General features: G+C 33.3%; 1 protein-coding gene across 1 annotated transcript in view; it reads left to right on the forward strand.

The window, feature by feature from the left end:
• The window catches only part of LOC132563656 (dual serine/threonine and tyrosine protein kinase-like), a 48,470-nt gene that overhangs the window by 23,914 nt on the left and 9,240 nt on the right, over positions 1–15,316 (forward strand). The window contains exons 5-9 of the mRNA XM_060228394.1: positions 6,025–6,119; positions 7,189–7,272; positions 7,735–7,832; positions 9,032–9,240; positions 15,029–15,185. Coding sequence (XP_060084377.1) covers positions 6,025–6,119; positions 7,189–7,272; positions 7,735–7,832; positions 9,032–9,240; positions 15,029–15,185 — 643 coding nt within the window. The remainder of the gene's footprint in view (positions 1–6,024; positions 6,120–7,188; positions 7,273–7,734; positions 7,833–9,031; positions 9,241–15,028; positions 15,186–15,316) is intronic.

A 15,316-nucleotide genomic window follows, 5' to 3' on the forward strand; every position in this document is an offset into this window, starting at 1 on the left:
CTATAGATATACACGATAGTTTTAATTGTGGCCTTTAAGACTGTATGGATCACCTGATGGTATGATCTTGTCTTGGGTTAACAAACCCAGGTATCAACCTCATCCAAAGGCAATAACTGTATATTTCCAATGTATGGATTTTTCACTGTATGGATTTTCCACTGTATGGATTTTCCAATGTATGGATTTTCCACTGTATGGATTTTCCACTGTATGGATTTTCCAATGTATGGATTTTCCACTGTATGGATTTTTCACTGTATGGATTTTCCACTGTATGGATTTTCCAATGTATGGATTTTCCACTGTATGGATTTTCCAATGTATGGATTTTCCACTGTATGGATTTTCCAATGTATGGATTTTCTAATGTATATTGATATTAATAATTTCCTGTAAGGTTAGCTAAAAGTTTGTCTACACAATAAGATGGTTATTCCCGGGTCATTCCAGACTTGGCAGTCAAAGAAAAGTTTAATAAGTAAATCCTGTTGAAAGGTATAACATTGTACTCTTAAGGATGAATGTTAATGTGACTGTGAAACTTTCATCACAATAAAAAGGTATGTGCACACAGTATTGGTATACATCAGTGGGATAACTAGATACAAGTTTCTTTGTTTACCCTCTATATCTGAGTGTGTAATGTAATTCTCTAGATCATTGACTTCATCAGTACATGATATGAATTAAGTCTTGTCAAGTAATGGAATGAAACATTGAGAACGTATTTTGATTTGGTTATACATAAGGCACTGATTTTTTATAAAGTAGTCTTATGATCTGCTGCCATGTGATCAGTGAGTTTTAAATCTATGGACATAACTGTTTAATGACCTGAATAACATACCATATTTATCTTGTAGTTAGCTCCATAGATCAGCACATGACCCCCAACTCAAAGTCAGACAGTGGGCTTATTACAGGATCTCAGGGGGTCTGTGTGTAGCTTCTGACTTAAAAGTCTGTGGGTGGGCTTATTACTGGACAATAGGAAAGCTTTGACATTAACAGCAAATAGATACAAGTGGGTTTATTAATTAATGTATTGTAAAATTATTTTGTGGGGTATCAATTTTCATACATATTTTGAGTACTCTTAATCCAGGAATGTCCATGAACTGTAAAAATAAAAACCACGAAAATTTAGTCCCACTTAAAGATTTGATTTTACAGTTACATTATGTAAGCAAAAATATGAGATTAAAATGGACTTGATCATGATGATTGAGATTCAGGGAATTTCAAGTATGGACTGTGTAATAGGTCATTGTCAAATTCATGTGTCAGTGACACAAACCAAATTTGGGATAACTAGATATAGGAATACTCCATTCAAACAAAAATATTTTAATTCATTACTTTAATTCAGATGGAGAGTCATAACTTTGCTAGCAGCCATTGTTTAAAAACACAAGCTTTGATATATTTTATCATGTAGGTATGGTGAGTAACATATTGTAACTGTTTATGTTGTAGGGTGTACCAGTTTATTAATCATCAAGGAAGTCTCCTATCAGTACACTATAAGTCTTTACAATGAAATGATCAGCAAGTTTATTGTTTACTAAAAGTAAACTCAAATTACACTTAACATTACAAGGTAGAGATTTGATTTTTTGTTAATATTCTGCCTCATTGTGTTTCTCTGTTATCATAGGCTGTTCACTACTGATAGCAACAATGTATCAAACATTCAGAGGTCCTCTCTTTAGGCTGAATGTAAACATTCAGAGGTCCTCTCTTTAGGCTGAATGTAAACATTCAGAGGTCCTCTCTTTAGGCTGAATGTAAACATTCAGAGGTCCTCTCTTTAGGCTGAATGTAAACATTCAGAGGTCCTCTCTTTAGGCTGAATTTAAACATTCAGAGGTCCTCTCTTTAGGCTGAATGTAAACATTCAGAGGTCCTCTCTTTAGGCTGAATGTAAACATTCAGAGGTCCTCTCTTTAGGCTGAATTTAAACATTCAGAGGTCCTCTCTTTAGGCTGAATTTAAACTTTCAGAGGTCCTCTCTTTAGGCTGAATGTAAACATTCAGAGGTCCTCTCTTTAGGCTGAATTTAAACATTCAGAGGTCCTCTCTTTAAGGCTAAATTTAAACATTCAGAGGTCCTCACTTTAGGCTGAATGTAAACATTCAGAGGTCCTCTCTTTAGGCTGAATTTAAACATTCAGAGGTCCTCTCTTTAGGCTGAATGTAAACATTCAGAGGTCCTCTCTTTAGGCTGAATTTAAACATTCAGAGGTCCTCTCTTTAGGCTGAATGTAAACATTCAGAGGTCCTCTCTTTAGGCTGAATGTAAACATTCAGAGGTCCTCTCTTTAGGCTGAATGTAAACATTCAGAGGTCCTCTCTTTAGGCTGAATTTAAACATTCAGAGGTCCTCTCTTTAGGCTGAATGTAAACATTCAGAGGTCCTCTCTTTAGGCTGAATGTAAACATTCAGAGGTCCTCTCTTTAGGCTGAATGTAAACATTCAGAGGTCCTCTCTTTAGGCTGAATGTAAACATTCAGAGGTCCTCTCTTTAGGCTGAATGTAAACATTCAGAGGTCCTCTCTTTAGGCTGAATGTAAACATCAGACTTATTTGAATTAATCACATTTTAGCATTTGTAGTAAATGGGTTAGTTGACTTGTATCACAGACACAGGATCCTTTTTATCACATAATTATTCAGGCAAATAGATATCTTCACAGCAAAGTTGACCCAGTCACTCCTGTTTCGGGTCAGAAATACAGAAGTTACACTAGTCAATCCTCTCATCCTTAACATTCCTATTTTTTGACACAAAAAGTTGAGCCCCTGGCCCCAGATCACCTCAGACAAAGTCTTCTGGTGAACTTTTGTGATCACCTTCATCCAGCGGCATCCATCCATAAACAATTAAACATTTTCATTTTCTTCTCAAAAACCCCTGATCCAATTTCAATTAAATTTTGCAGAAATCATCTCAGGCCTAAGATGAATCAAATTTGTGAATTATACAGTCTCCACCCCACAGGGGTCAGAGGGAGGGTGCCATAAGGGGTCAAAGTGACTTTAAATTTCCATAATGTTCTTCTCCACACCCAGATATAGTAGACTCAGATACTATTCTTGAGTGGAAGCATCTTAAGTTGCTTTACCAAAATTATGAATTTCATGGCCCCAGGGTCACACATTTCCCTGTGGAGAGGGGTTAAAGTTTACTATATTTTATATTAGAAAAATAGATTTTTTAGCATAATTTGTTTAATTTCCATTAGAAATATTTCAAACTATGAAATTATAAATGAATGATGATGGCTTGATGGTATACCCATATCGATCCTGACTGACCCCAAAGGAGCTGATGGTTGGGGCTAAAAGGGGTCAAATTGACTTATATTTCAAAATTCATCTCAACACCTAGGTATGGTAGTATCAAATTACCCTCTTCACTTTTACCCCCTTATTTCTAGGTGTTACAGGACTGGCAAGGTGCCTTATTTTCACTTCTTGTTTATGAACAAATATCATGGAAGAAATTAAGATACTAACAGCTATGGAATGGAGAAAATGGAAAAGACTACTTCAGACTATGTAGTGAAATTTTAAATCATTTTTGGATTATTTTCTATTTTAACTTTGTTAGCTGAATGTATCAAAAATGAAATAAGATAATAAAGCCCCTGTCAGATCCTACCTGCACCATACTCATCCCCTCCCTCCCTCCCCTTCATCTCTCTTACTGCTACTATGCTCATTTTTCCCTTTTCTCTAAAAACGGTACACTATAACATAGCACTTACTTTAGTATCAATCTTAATGTCAGGCTTTCATTTTTTACTCTATTTACATTCCTTTGTACCTAAGTGAAAATGGCCATGTGTGAGTGGAATGTTTGATGTGTTATGTTTCATGTATTGTTGAAAATCTTCAAAAAATAAAAAATCATAAAAAAAAAAAAAATACTCTGTATGGATGGAAGCATCATCAGGAATTTTAATTACTAAAATGGGTCTCACATTCCGTCCTGGGGAATACATTTTTTAAACTTTATGAGATTATAAGTTAGTAGGATAAATATTGCTGGTTGTTTATATCCTATTTACGTGTACTGTATTTATCCTCAAAATCCCAACCATATCCACTGATGTTCAGAAAGAAGGGAGTCCAAATTTGTTGCCAACACCTTGTGAATTATATGATATTTTTGTAGCAACCTTGAGTCAATAGCTGTTGACACCACCCTGTGAATTATATCCATGGTCCGTGGTCCGGTCGTCCGTCCTGGCATCTGTCTGTCTCTTAACAATTTTTGTTATAACTATTTCTGGAGAGGTGCTGGATGGATCATTCTCAAATTGTATATGTAGGTTCCCCTTGGTCACTAGTTGTGCCATTTGATTTTGGGACTAAAAACAAAAAATAAAAGGCTAACAGGCTGCCATCTTGGATTTTTTCAGTGAAGTTTGTTATTGCTATTTCTTGAAAAGTAAGAGATGGATCTCTCTCAAATTTCATGTGTAGGTTTCCCTTGGTCTCTAGTTGTGCCCATGTTATATTGGCACTGATCAGAAAAACAAAATAGCCAACTGGTGGCCATCTTGGATTTTGTCTTTGAAAGTTTGTTATCGCTATTTTTTGAAAAGTGCTGGATTGATCTTCCTCAAATTTTATATGTATGCTTTTCTTGATCCCAAGTTGTACCTACCGGTATTTAATTTTGGTAGTGATCAGAAAACAAAAGGGACCACAAGTGACCATCATGGATGTTGACTTTTCGAAAGTTTGTTATCACTATTTCTTGAGAACTACTTTATAGATCTTTCTCAGATTTCATGTATAGGTTCCTTTAGGTCCCTAGTTGTGCCTGTTTGAGTTTGGGACTGATCAGAAGAAACAAAATGGCTTCCAGGTGGCCATTTTGGATTTGGCATAGCTATTACTACAAAGAAATGTTCAAATGTCTTATCATGAAGAGCAAAACCAGAAAAGAGTAAAGAAGGGAAAAACTTTCAAAGAGCATATAAAGATCAAACAATGGTGGCCGCCAAGGTCCATCTGGGATCTCTTGTTAGCACATCTGGCCCAAATGGTGAAGCATCAAATTTTCTATTTAACAACTTCTGACTAACAGAAAGCTTTGAGGCTTGATATTTGACTGATAGTTTAATAGGATGACTCACAACAAAGCTTAGCAAAGATTAAGCCATACTCAAGGCCAGTTGAATAGGATGACTCACAACAAAGCTTAGCAAAGATTAAGCCATACTCAAGGCCAGTTGAATAGGATGACTAGATTAAGCCATACTCAAGGCCAGTTGAATAGGATGACTCACAACAAAGCTTAGCAAAGATTAAGCCATACTCAAGGCCAGTTGAATAGGATGACTCACAACAAAGCTTAGCAAAGATTAAGCCATACTCAAGGCCAGTTGAATAGGATGACTCACAACAAAGCTTAGCAAAGATTAAGCCATACTCAAGGCCAGTTGAATAGGATGACTCACAACAAAGCTTAGCAAAGATTAAGCCATACTCAAGGCCAGTTGAATAGGATGACTCACAACAAAGCTTAGCAAAGATTAAGCCATACTCAAGGCCAGTTGAATAGGATGACTCACAACAAAGCTTAGCAAAGATTAAGCCATACTCAAGGCCACATATGTCAAATTTCTTAAAAACTTTAACTGACTTCTTCTGATAACCAAAAGGTGAAGAAGCATGGTATTTGGCTGTTATGTATCTAGGATAAAGCCCAACAAAGTCCTTAAAGGGGGTAGAAATTATTAAAAAAATACATTTAAACAATATCTTAATTGAGAGAAAAAAAGAAAAAGAAAAAAAAGGAGTGTGGACATATTTAATCCAGGTTATAACTGCCAGTGTTTAGAACTGAGTGTTAAATTAGATTGGATGTGCTTACTTTAAATGCCAAAGTTGTGATCATGTCTTTGATGAACATTGAACACATGGTGAGTGATGCAGGTCCATTGGGCCTTTTGTTGTAGGAACCTTAAGTCGATGTCTGTGAATTATTATGACAATTTTTACAGGAACCTTAAGTCGATGTCTGGAAAGTCTTGAAAGGTTTGATGCTGATCACTCTCCAAGTACAAGCAGCAAATCCACTAGTGAGGCACTCAAACAGGTGAGAGTCTGCAAAACTCATATATAAGGGGCTTAAAAATTTTATTTGGAGGGGGAGAGTGGGGGGGAGGGGGGCATATATACATATTTACCCTCCTCATAACATCTAGTTAATTATCATGTTAAGGTGTTCATCAGTAAATGTTGAAGTGTGAAAGGACATGGGTATATGACACACCAGACATGGATAAATGACACACCAGACATGGGTATATGACACACCAGACATGGATAAATGACACACCAGACATGGGTAAATGACACACAAGACATGGATAAATGACACACCAGACATTGGTATATGACACACCAGACATGGATAAATGACACACCAGACATGGGTATATGACACACCAGACATGGATAAATGACACACCAGACATGGGTAAATGACACACAAGACATGGATAAATGACACACCAGACATTGGTATATGACACACCAGACATGGATAAATGACACACCAGACATGGATAAATGACACACAAGACACGGGTAAATGACACACCAGACATGGATAAATGACACACCAGACATGGGTATATGACACACCAGACATGGGTATATGACACAAAAGACATGGGTAAATGACACACCAGACATGGATAAATGACACACAAGACATTGATAAATGACACACCAGACATTGGTTAATGATGGACAAGACATTGATAAATGACACACCAGACATGGGTAAATGACACACAAGACATTGATAAATGACACACCAGACATGGGTAAATGACACACAAGACATTGGTTAATGACGGACAAGACATTGGTTAATGATGCACAAGACATGGATAAATGTCACATTCTATAAATTTGTCTTCAAAATTGTCTTTGATGGTACAATACTATTTTGGCTGTTTACACATGGATAGAGACATGAGAGCCACCCCTGGGTGAACTTCTGATTTTCATTATTTAGAAAAATTACGAAGGTCCCTGTTTTACCACAATCTAACAATACCTGATCAGATCTAGTATTGATCTTCCTCTGATATTTTTTATATTTGATTTTGGAAAAAACAGATGGTTTTTATAGACTTCATCAATTGTTATTTCAGATCCTGAATGCTGCCTACCAAGTGGAGATCAGTCTCCAGTCAAGTTCTTCGTTCCTCCGAGTCATACTGGAGCGCATGAAACAGGTAAAGTAGCTCTCGTCATTTTGTTGATTAAATCATAATCTGATATATAGTGATTAAACAGTATTTTTATTGTGTTTATGGTGTTATGAATGCATTTTGCTACAGACAAATACAGTGGGCTTTATTGCCAACTGTGTTTATGGTCATTTAAACACAACAACTGTTCCTTTGTTAATACAATGTATAGAGGCATAAGTAATACCAGTAGATGCTTGTAAGGCTGTACTTAGTCTTTCCTTGTAGTCAAATGATGTAGAAGAACTTTATAAGGACTAGTAATAGTGTAGGTACATTATGTAATATAAAGGCAGTAGAGATCTCTTTTCAGGATCATTGTCATTTTGTTTGACTGCAATTAAGAATTTTAGCAGAAGATACTTCATCTTTAGCAGAATAACTGTTGTAGAAGTTACTGTCATCAATTTTTTTGGCTCGCTGATTGTGAGTTGTCTCCCCTGACAGTTGGTCAAGGCCATGCCATGGAGTACTCCACCACGAATTGACCTGGAATGGAAGAAGAAGGCTGCAGCAGACATTCTTGCCAATCTCAGTGAAGCCAGGTACTACAGCATTTTGCAATAATCAAGACATATTACTCTAAAAGAAACAAAAACCTATGATATACAACATATCAAGTTTGGGTTTTATTTTGTGGGTTTGTTTTATATCATAATATTCTGCTTTATCAAGTTCAGTACAGTTTGTATTCATCTTGTTTTTTTAGCCAACCATCTATTTGAATAGAACTGTACTGAACTTGGTTATTCAAATCGCCCTGCGTCCGTGGTCCGTGGTCCGTCCGTCCGTCCGTCCGTAAACAATTCTTGTTACCGCTATTTCTGGAAAAGTACTAGATGGATCTTTCTCAAATTTCATATACAGGTTCCACTTGGTCCCTAGTTGTGCATTGTACCTTTTTTGAACAGATTCGCATTCAAGATGGCCGACAGGTGGCCATCTTGGATTTTTGAAGTAAAAGTTTGTTACCGCTATTTCTGGAAAAGTACTGGATGGATCTTTCTCAAATTTCATATGCAGTTTCCCCTTCGTCCCTAGTTGTGTATTGTACCTTTTTTGGACTGATTCGAATTCAAGATGGCCAACAGGTGGCCATCTTGGATTTTGGAAGTAAAAGTTTGTTACTGCTATTTCTTGGAAAGTACTGGATGGATCTTTCTCAAATTTCATATGCAGTTTCCCCTTAGTCCCTAGTTGTGCATTGTACCTTTTTTGGAATGATTCGAATTCAAGATGGCCAACAGGTGGCCATCTTGGATTTTGGATGTAAACGTTTGTTACTGCTATTTCTTGGAAAGTACTGGATGGATCCTTCTGATATTTCATAGATATTGGTTTCCCTTGGTCCCTAGTTGTGCATTGTACCTTTTTTGGACTGATTTGAAATCAAGGTGGCCCACAGGCAGCCATCTTGGATGTCGACAGTAATACAGCACAAGCATATTGTCCATTATCCACCTGTAACTGACTGCTATCTAATAATACTTTGGGATCTTTTTCAAATGATATTTGCTAATAGGTGCTTAGTAAAAATATCTTGTGCCATCATTGAGTACATTCAATGAAGACCAGTTCATGAACATTTACAACACCTGCAACACACAAAAAAAAAATAAACAAATCTTCAAGAACTGAAAACAGATCCTGAAATGGTGGGCGCCAAGATCCCTCTGGGATCTCTTGTTTTATATGTAAAATTGAAGGATGGTCGTTTGTGTAGTAACACAATTTTCAATTTTAGGTTGGCTAAGAGTATCTCATCGCAGATCAAAGAGAGATTGAACAAATCACATGATGCCTTTGCAATTGCACTTCGGCAGTTAGAGCAGAAACACTCTGGGAGGTTGGACAAGATTGAGGATGAGCGCCTCAAACTGCGAAAGGTTCATGCCCCCCGTGTGGCAAAGGTTGCCCTGGAGAGCACTTCACTCAAGGATGTTATTCTCCATGGTAATTATGGTCAGAGTTTTTAGGTCGCCTGAGCCGAAGGCTCATGGTGACCTATTGCCATCATGATTTGTCTGTCGTCGTGCGTTGTGCGACGTGTGTCGTGCGTCGTAAACTTTTCACATATTCGACTTCTTCTCAAGAACCACTGAATGGATTTTGACCAAACTTGGCACAAAGCATCCCTATGGGAAGCCACTTCAAGTTTGCGAAGAAAAAGGGTGTGGCCCTAATAGGGGCCGCAGGAAGGGGAAAAAGGGTGTAAAATTAGGTAAATCTTTAAAAATCTTCTCATGAACCAACAGTCAGATTAAATTCATATTTGATATTTAGGGTCCTTATAGCAAGGTCTACAAAGTTTGCGAAGGAAAAAAATCAGGTCAAAAACGGCCCCACTAGGGGGCGCTCAAAGAGGTCAAAAATTCAACTTTGACTGATTTCAACCAAATTTGGTAGACAGCATCCCTTAGTGAAGGACATATGAAATTATGTTGAAAAAGTAATAATGTCCCCTTTGGGGCCCATAAGGGGTGTAAAATGGGCCATATGTAAAAACCTTCATTAAATGACTACTTCTCAAGAACCAGTGGATGGATTTTGACCAAACTTGGCACAGAGCATCCCCATGGGAAGCCGCTTCAAGTTGGCGAAGAAAAAGGGCGTGGCCCCAATAGGGGCCCGAGGAGGGGGGAAAAGGGGAAACTTAATACGAATGTTCTACACAAGGTCCTGGCCAGTGTTTTAACTTTTTGGGGCGATTCAAAATCCAAAATGGCCACCCTGGCCTCTGTTTGGCTAAGAACCATTGGGTGGGTCATTTCCAAACTTGGTACAGATGTTTTACACTTGGTCCTGCACAAATGTTGTTACATTTTTGCAACATTTTAAAATCCCCAGCTTATTGACATATATTCCTCAGGTGACCTTTAAGGCCCCTTGGGCCTCTTGTTTGGCTGTTGCTACTCCCTATGGCAAATGTTCGAGCTCTCATTTTCCATGGCAACAATAGTTGGATTGTTTTGTTGTATATTATGAGGTTCATAGACTGTTAAAATACATCCTAACAGAAATCTAATGTCATCTTTAAACTTCATTATGAAATAACACATTGTTTCTGTATCTTACAGTTATTATATAATACACATTGTTTCTGTATCTGTTACAGTTATTATATAATACACATTGTTTCTGTATCTGTTACAGTTATTATATAATACACATTGTTTCTGTATCTGTTACAGTTATTATATAATCTGTATCTGTTACAGTTATTATATAATACACATTGTTTCTGTATCTGTTACAGTTATTATATAATACACATTGTTTCTGTATACAGTTATTATGTTACAGTTATTATATAATACACATTGTTTCTGTATCTGTTACAGTTATTATATAATACACATTGTTTCTGTATCTGTTACAGTTATTATATAATACACATTGTTTCTGTATCTGTTACAGTTATTATATAATACACATTGTTTCTGTATCTGTTACAGTTATTATATAATACACATTGTTTCATCTGTTACAGTTATTATATAATACACTGTTTCTGTATCTGTTACAGTTATTATATAATACACATTGTTTCTGTATCTGTTACAGTTATTATATAATACACATTGTTTCTGTATCTGTTACAGTTATTATATAATACACATTGTTTCTGTATCTGTTACAGTTATTATATAATACACATTGTTTCTGTATCTGTTACAGTTATTATATAATACACATTGTTTCTGTATCTGTTACAGTTATTATATAATACACATTGTTTCTGTATCTGTTACAGTTATTATATAATACACATTGTTTCTGTATCTGTTACAGTTATTATATAATACACATTGTTTCTGTATCTGTTACAGTTATTATATAATACACACATTGTTTCTGTATCTGTTACAGTTATTATATAATACACATTGTTTCTGTATCTGTTACAGTTATTATATAATACACATTGTTTCTGTATCTGTTACAGTTATTATATAATACACATTGTTTCTGTATCTACAGTTATTATATAATACACATTGTTTCTGTATCTGTTACAGTTATTATATAATACACATTGTTTCTGTATCTGTTACAGTTATTATATAATACACATTGTTTCTGTATCTGTTACAGTTATTATATAATACACATTGTTTCTGTATCTGTTACAGTTATTATATAATACACATTGTTTCTGTATCTGTTACAGTTATTATATAATACACATTGTTTCTGTATCTGTTACAGTTATTATATAATACACATTGTTTCTGTATCTGTTACAGTTATTATATAATACACATTGTTTCTGTATCTGTTACAGTTATTATATAATACACATTGTTTCTGTATCTGTTACAGTTATTATATAATACACATTGTTTCTGTATCTGTTACAGTTATTATATAATACACATTGTTTCTGTATCTGTTACAGTTATTATATAATACACATTGTTATTATATAATACAGTTATATAATACACATGTTATTATATAATACACATTGTTTCTGTATCTGTTACAGTTATTATATAATACACATTGTTTCTGTATCTGTTACAGTTATTATATAATACACATTGTTTCTGTATCTGTTACAGTTATTATATAATACACATTGTTTCTGTATCTGTTACAGTTATTATATAATACACATTGTTTCTGTATCTGTTACAGTTATTATATAATACACATTGTTTCTGTATCTGTTACAGTTATTATATAATACACACTGTTTCTGTATCTGTTACAGTTATTATATAATACACATTGTTTCTGTGTTACAGTTATTATATAATACACATTGTTTCTGTATCTGTTACAGTTATTATATAATACACATTGTTTCTGTATCTGTTACAGTTATTATATAATACACATTGTTTCTGTATCTGTTACAGTTATTATATAATACACATTGTTTCTGTATCTGTTACAGTTATTATATAATACACATTGTTTCTGTATCTGTTACAGTTATTATATAAGTTATTATATAATACACATTGTTTCTGTATCTGTTACAGTTATTATATAATCTGTTTCTGTTACAGTTATTATATAATACACATTGTTTCTGTATCTGTTACAGTTATTATATAATACACATTGTTTCTGTATCTGTTACAGTTATTATATAATACACATTGTTTCTGTATCTGTTACAGTTATTATATAATACACATTGTTTCTGTATCTGTTACAGTTATTATATAATACACATTGTTTCTGTATCTGTTACAGTTATTATATAATACACTGTTTCTGTATCTGTTACAGTTATTATATAATACACATTGTTTCTGTATCTGTTACAGTTATTATATAATACACATTGTTTCTGTATCTGTTACAGTTATTATATAATACACATTGTTTCTGTATCTGTTACAGTTATTATATAATACACATTGTACAGTTATTATATAATACACACTGTTTCTGTATCTGTTACAGTTATTATATAATACACATTGTTTCTGTATCTGTTACAGTTATTATATAATACACATTGTTTCTGTATCTGTTACAGTTATTATATAATACACATTGTTTCTGTATCTGTTACAGTTATTATATAATTGTTTCTGTATCTGTTACAGTTATTATATAATACACATTGTTTCTGTATCTGTTACAGTTATTATATAATACACATTGTTTCTGTATCTGTTACAGTTATTATATAATACACATTGTTTCTTATCTGTTACAGTTATTATATAATACACATTGTTTCTGTATCTGTTACAGTTATTATATAATACACATTGTTTTCTGTATCTGTTACAGTTATTATATAATACACATTGTTTCTGTATCTGTTACAGTTATTATATAATACACATTGTTTCTGTATCTGTTACAGTTATTATATAATACACATTGTTTCTGTATCTGTTACAGTTATTATATAATACACATTGTTTCTGTATCTGTTACAGTTATTATATAATACACATTGTTTCTGTATCTGTTACAGTTATTATATAATACACATTGTTTCTGTATCTGTTACAGTTATTATATAATACACATTGTTTCTGTATCTGTTACAGTTATTATATAATACACATTGTTTCTGTATCTGTTACAGTTATTATATAATACACATTGTTTCTGTTACAGTTATTATATAATACACATTGTTTCTGTATCTGTTACAGTTATTATATAATACACATTGTTTCTGTATCTGTTACAGTTATTATATAATACACATTGTTTCTGTATCCGTTACAGTTATTATATAATACACATTGTTTCTGTATCTGTTACAGTTATTATATAATACACATTGTTTCTGTATCTGTTACAGTTATTATATAATACACATTGTTTCTGTATCTGTTACAGTTATTATATAATACACATTATATTCTGTTTCTGTATCTGTTACAGTTATTATATAATACACATTGTTTCTGTATCTGTTACAGTTATTATATAATACACACTGTTTCTGTATCAGTTATTATATAATACACATTGTTACAGTTATTATATAATACACATTGTTTCTGTATCTGTTACAGTTATTATATAATACACATTGTTTCTGTATCTACAGTTATTATATATACACATTGTTTCTGTATCTGTTACAGTTATTATATAATACACATTGTTTCTGTATCTGTTACAGTTATTATATAATACACATTGTTTCTGTATCTGTTACAGTTATTATATAATACACATTGTTTCTGTATCTGTTACAGTTATTATATAATACACATTGTTTCTGTATCTGTTACAGTTATTATATAATACACACTGTTTCTGTATCTGTTACAGTTATTATATAATACACATTGTTTCTGTATCTGTTACAGTTATTATATAATACACATTGTTTCTGTATCTGTTACAGTTATTATATAATACACATTGTTTCTGTATCTGTTACAGTTATTATATAATACACATTGTTTCTCTAACTGTTACAGTTATTATATAATACACATTGTTTCTGTATCTGTTACAGTTATTATATAATACACACTGTTTCTGTATCTGTTACAGTTATTATATAATACACATTGTTTCTGTATCTGTTACAGTTATTATATAATACACATTGTTTCTGTATCTGTTACAGTTATTATATAATACACATTGTTTCTGTATCTGTTACAGTTATTATATAATACACACTGTTTCTGTATCTGTTACAGTTATTATATAATACACACTGTTTCTGTATCATTGTTTCTGTTACAGTTATTATATAATACACACTGTTTCTGTATCTGTTACAGTTATTATATAATACACACTGTTTCTGTATCTGTTACAGTTATTATATAATACACACTGTTTCTGTATCTGTTACAGTTATTATATAATACACATTGTTTCTGTATCTGTTACAGTTATTATATAATACACACTGTTTCTCTATCTGTTACAGTTATTATATAATACACACTGTTTCTGTATCTGTTACAGTTATTATATAATACACACTGTTTCTATATCTGTTATCTGTTACAGTTATTATATAATACACATTGTTTCTGTATCTGTTACAGTTATTATATAATACACATTGTTTCTGTATCTGTTACAGTTATTATATAATACACATTGTTTCTGTATCTGATGGTTACAGTTATTATATAATACACACTGTTTCTGTATCTGTTACAGTTATTATATAATACACACAGTACAATACGTCATATCAATTTGATATCACACAGTGGATAGAGAAGTACAATATTCCTGTTTGAATTTTGACTTTTAGCTAATTTAATTTTGTTGGTTACAACAGGTACACCTCAGATGAGTCGAGAGATTGGTCGAGGTCAGTACGGTGTGGTGTACTCCTGTGACTCCTGGAGTGGCTTTTCTCCCTGCGCCATCAAGTCTGTTGTACCTCCTGATGACAAACACTGGAATGACCTAGCTTTAGAGTTTTACTACACAAAGTAAGTTTGCATGGATTGATTCCATTGGTTTGTATTTAATAAATGATGTTTATCATCCAGTATCAGAGACTAAGAGTTTCAAATCATACTGCAGAATTCTCAATTTTTTATTTTCATTTTCATTGATAGCA

This window comes from Ylistrum balloti, unplaced genomic scaffold, assembly GCF_031769215.1.
Source record: "Ylistrum balloti isolate Yb309-2 unplaced genomic scaffold, AGI_CSIRO_Ybal_v1 Utg371810, whole genome shotgun sequence".
In the NCBI taxonomy this organism is placed as follows: Eukaryota; Metazoa; Mollusca; class Bivalvia; order Pectinida; family Pectinidae; genus Ylistrum; species Ylistrum balloti.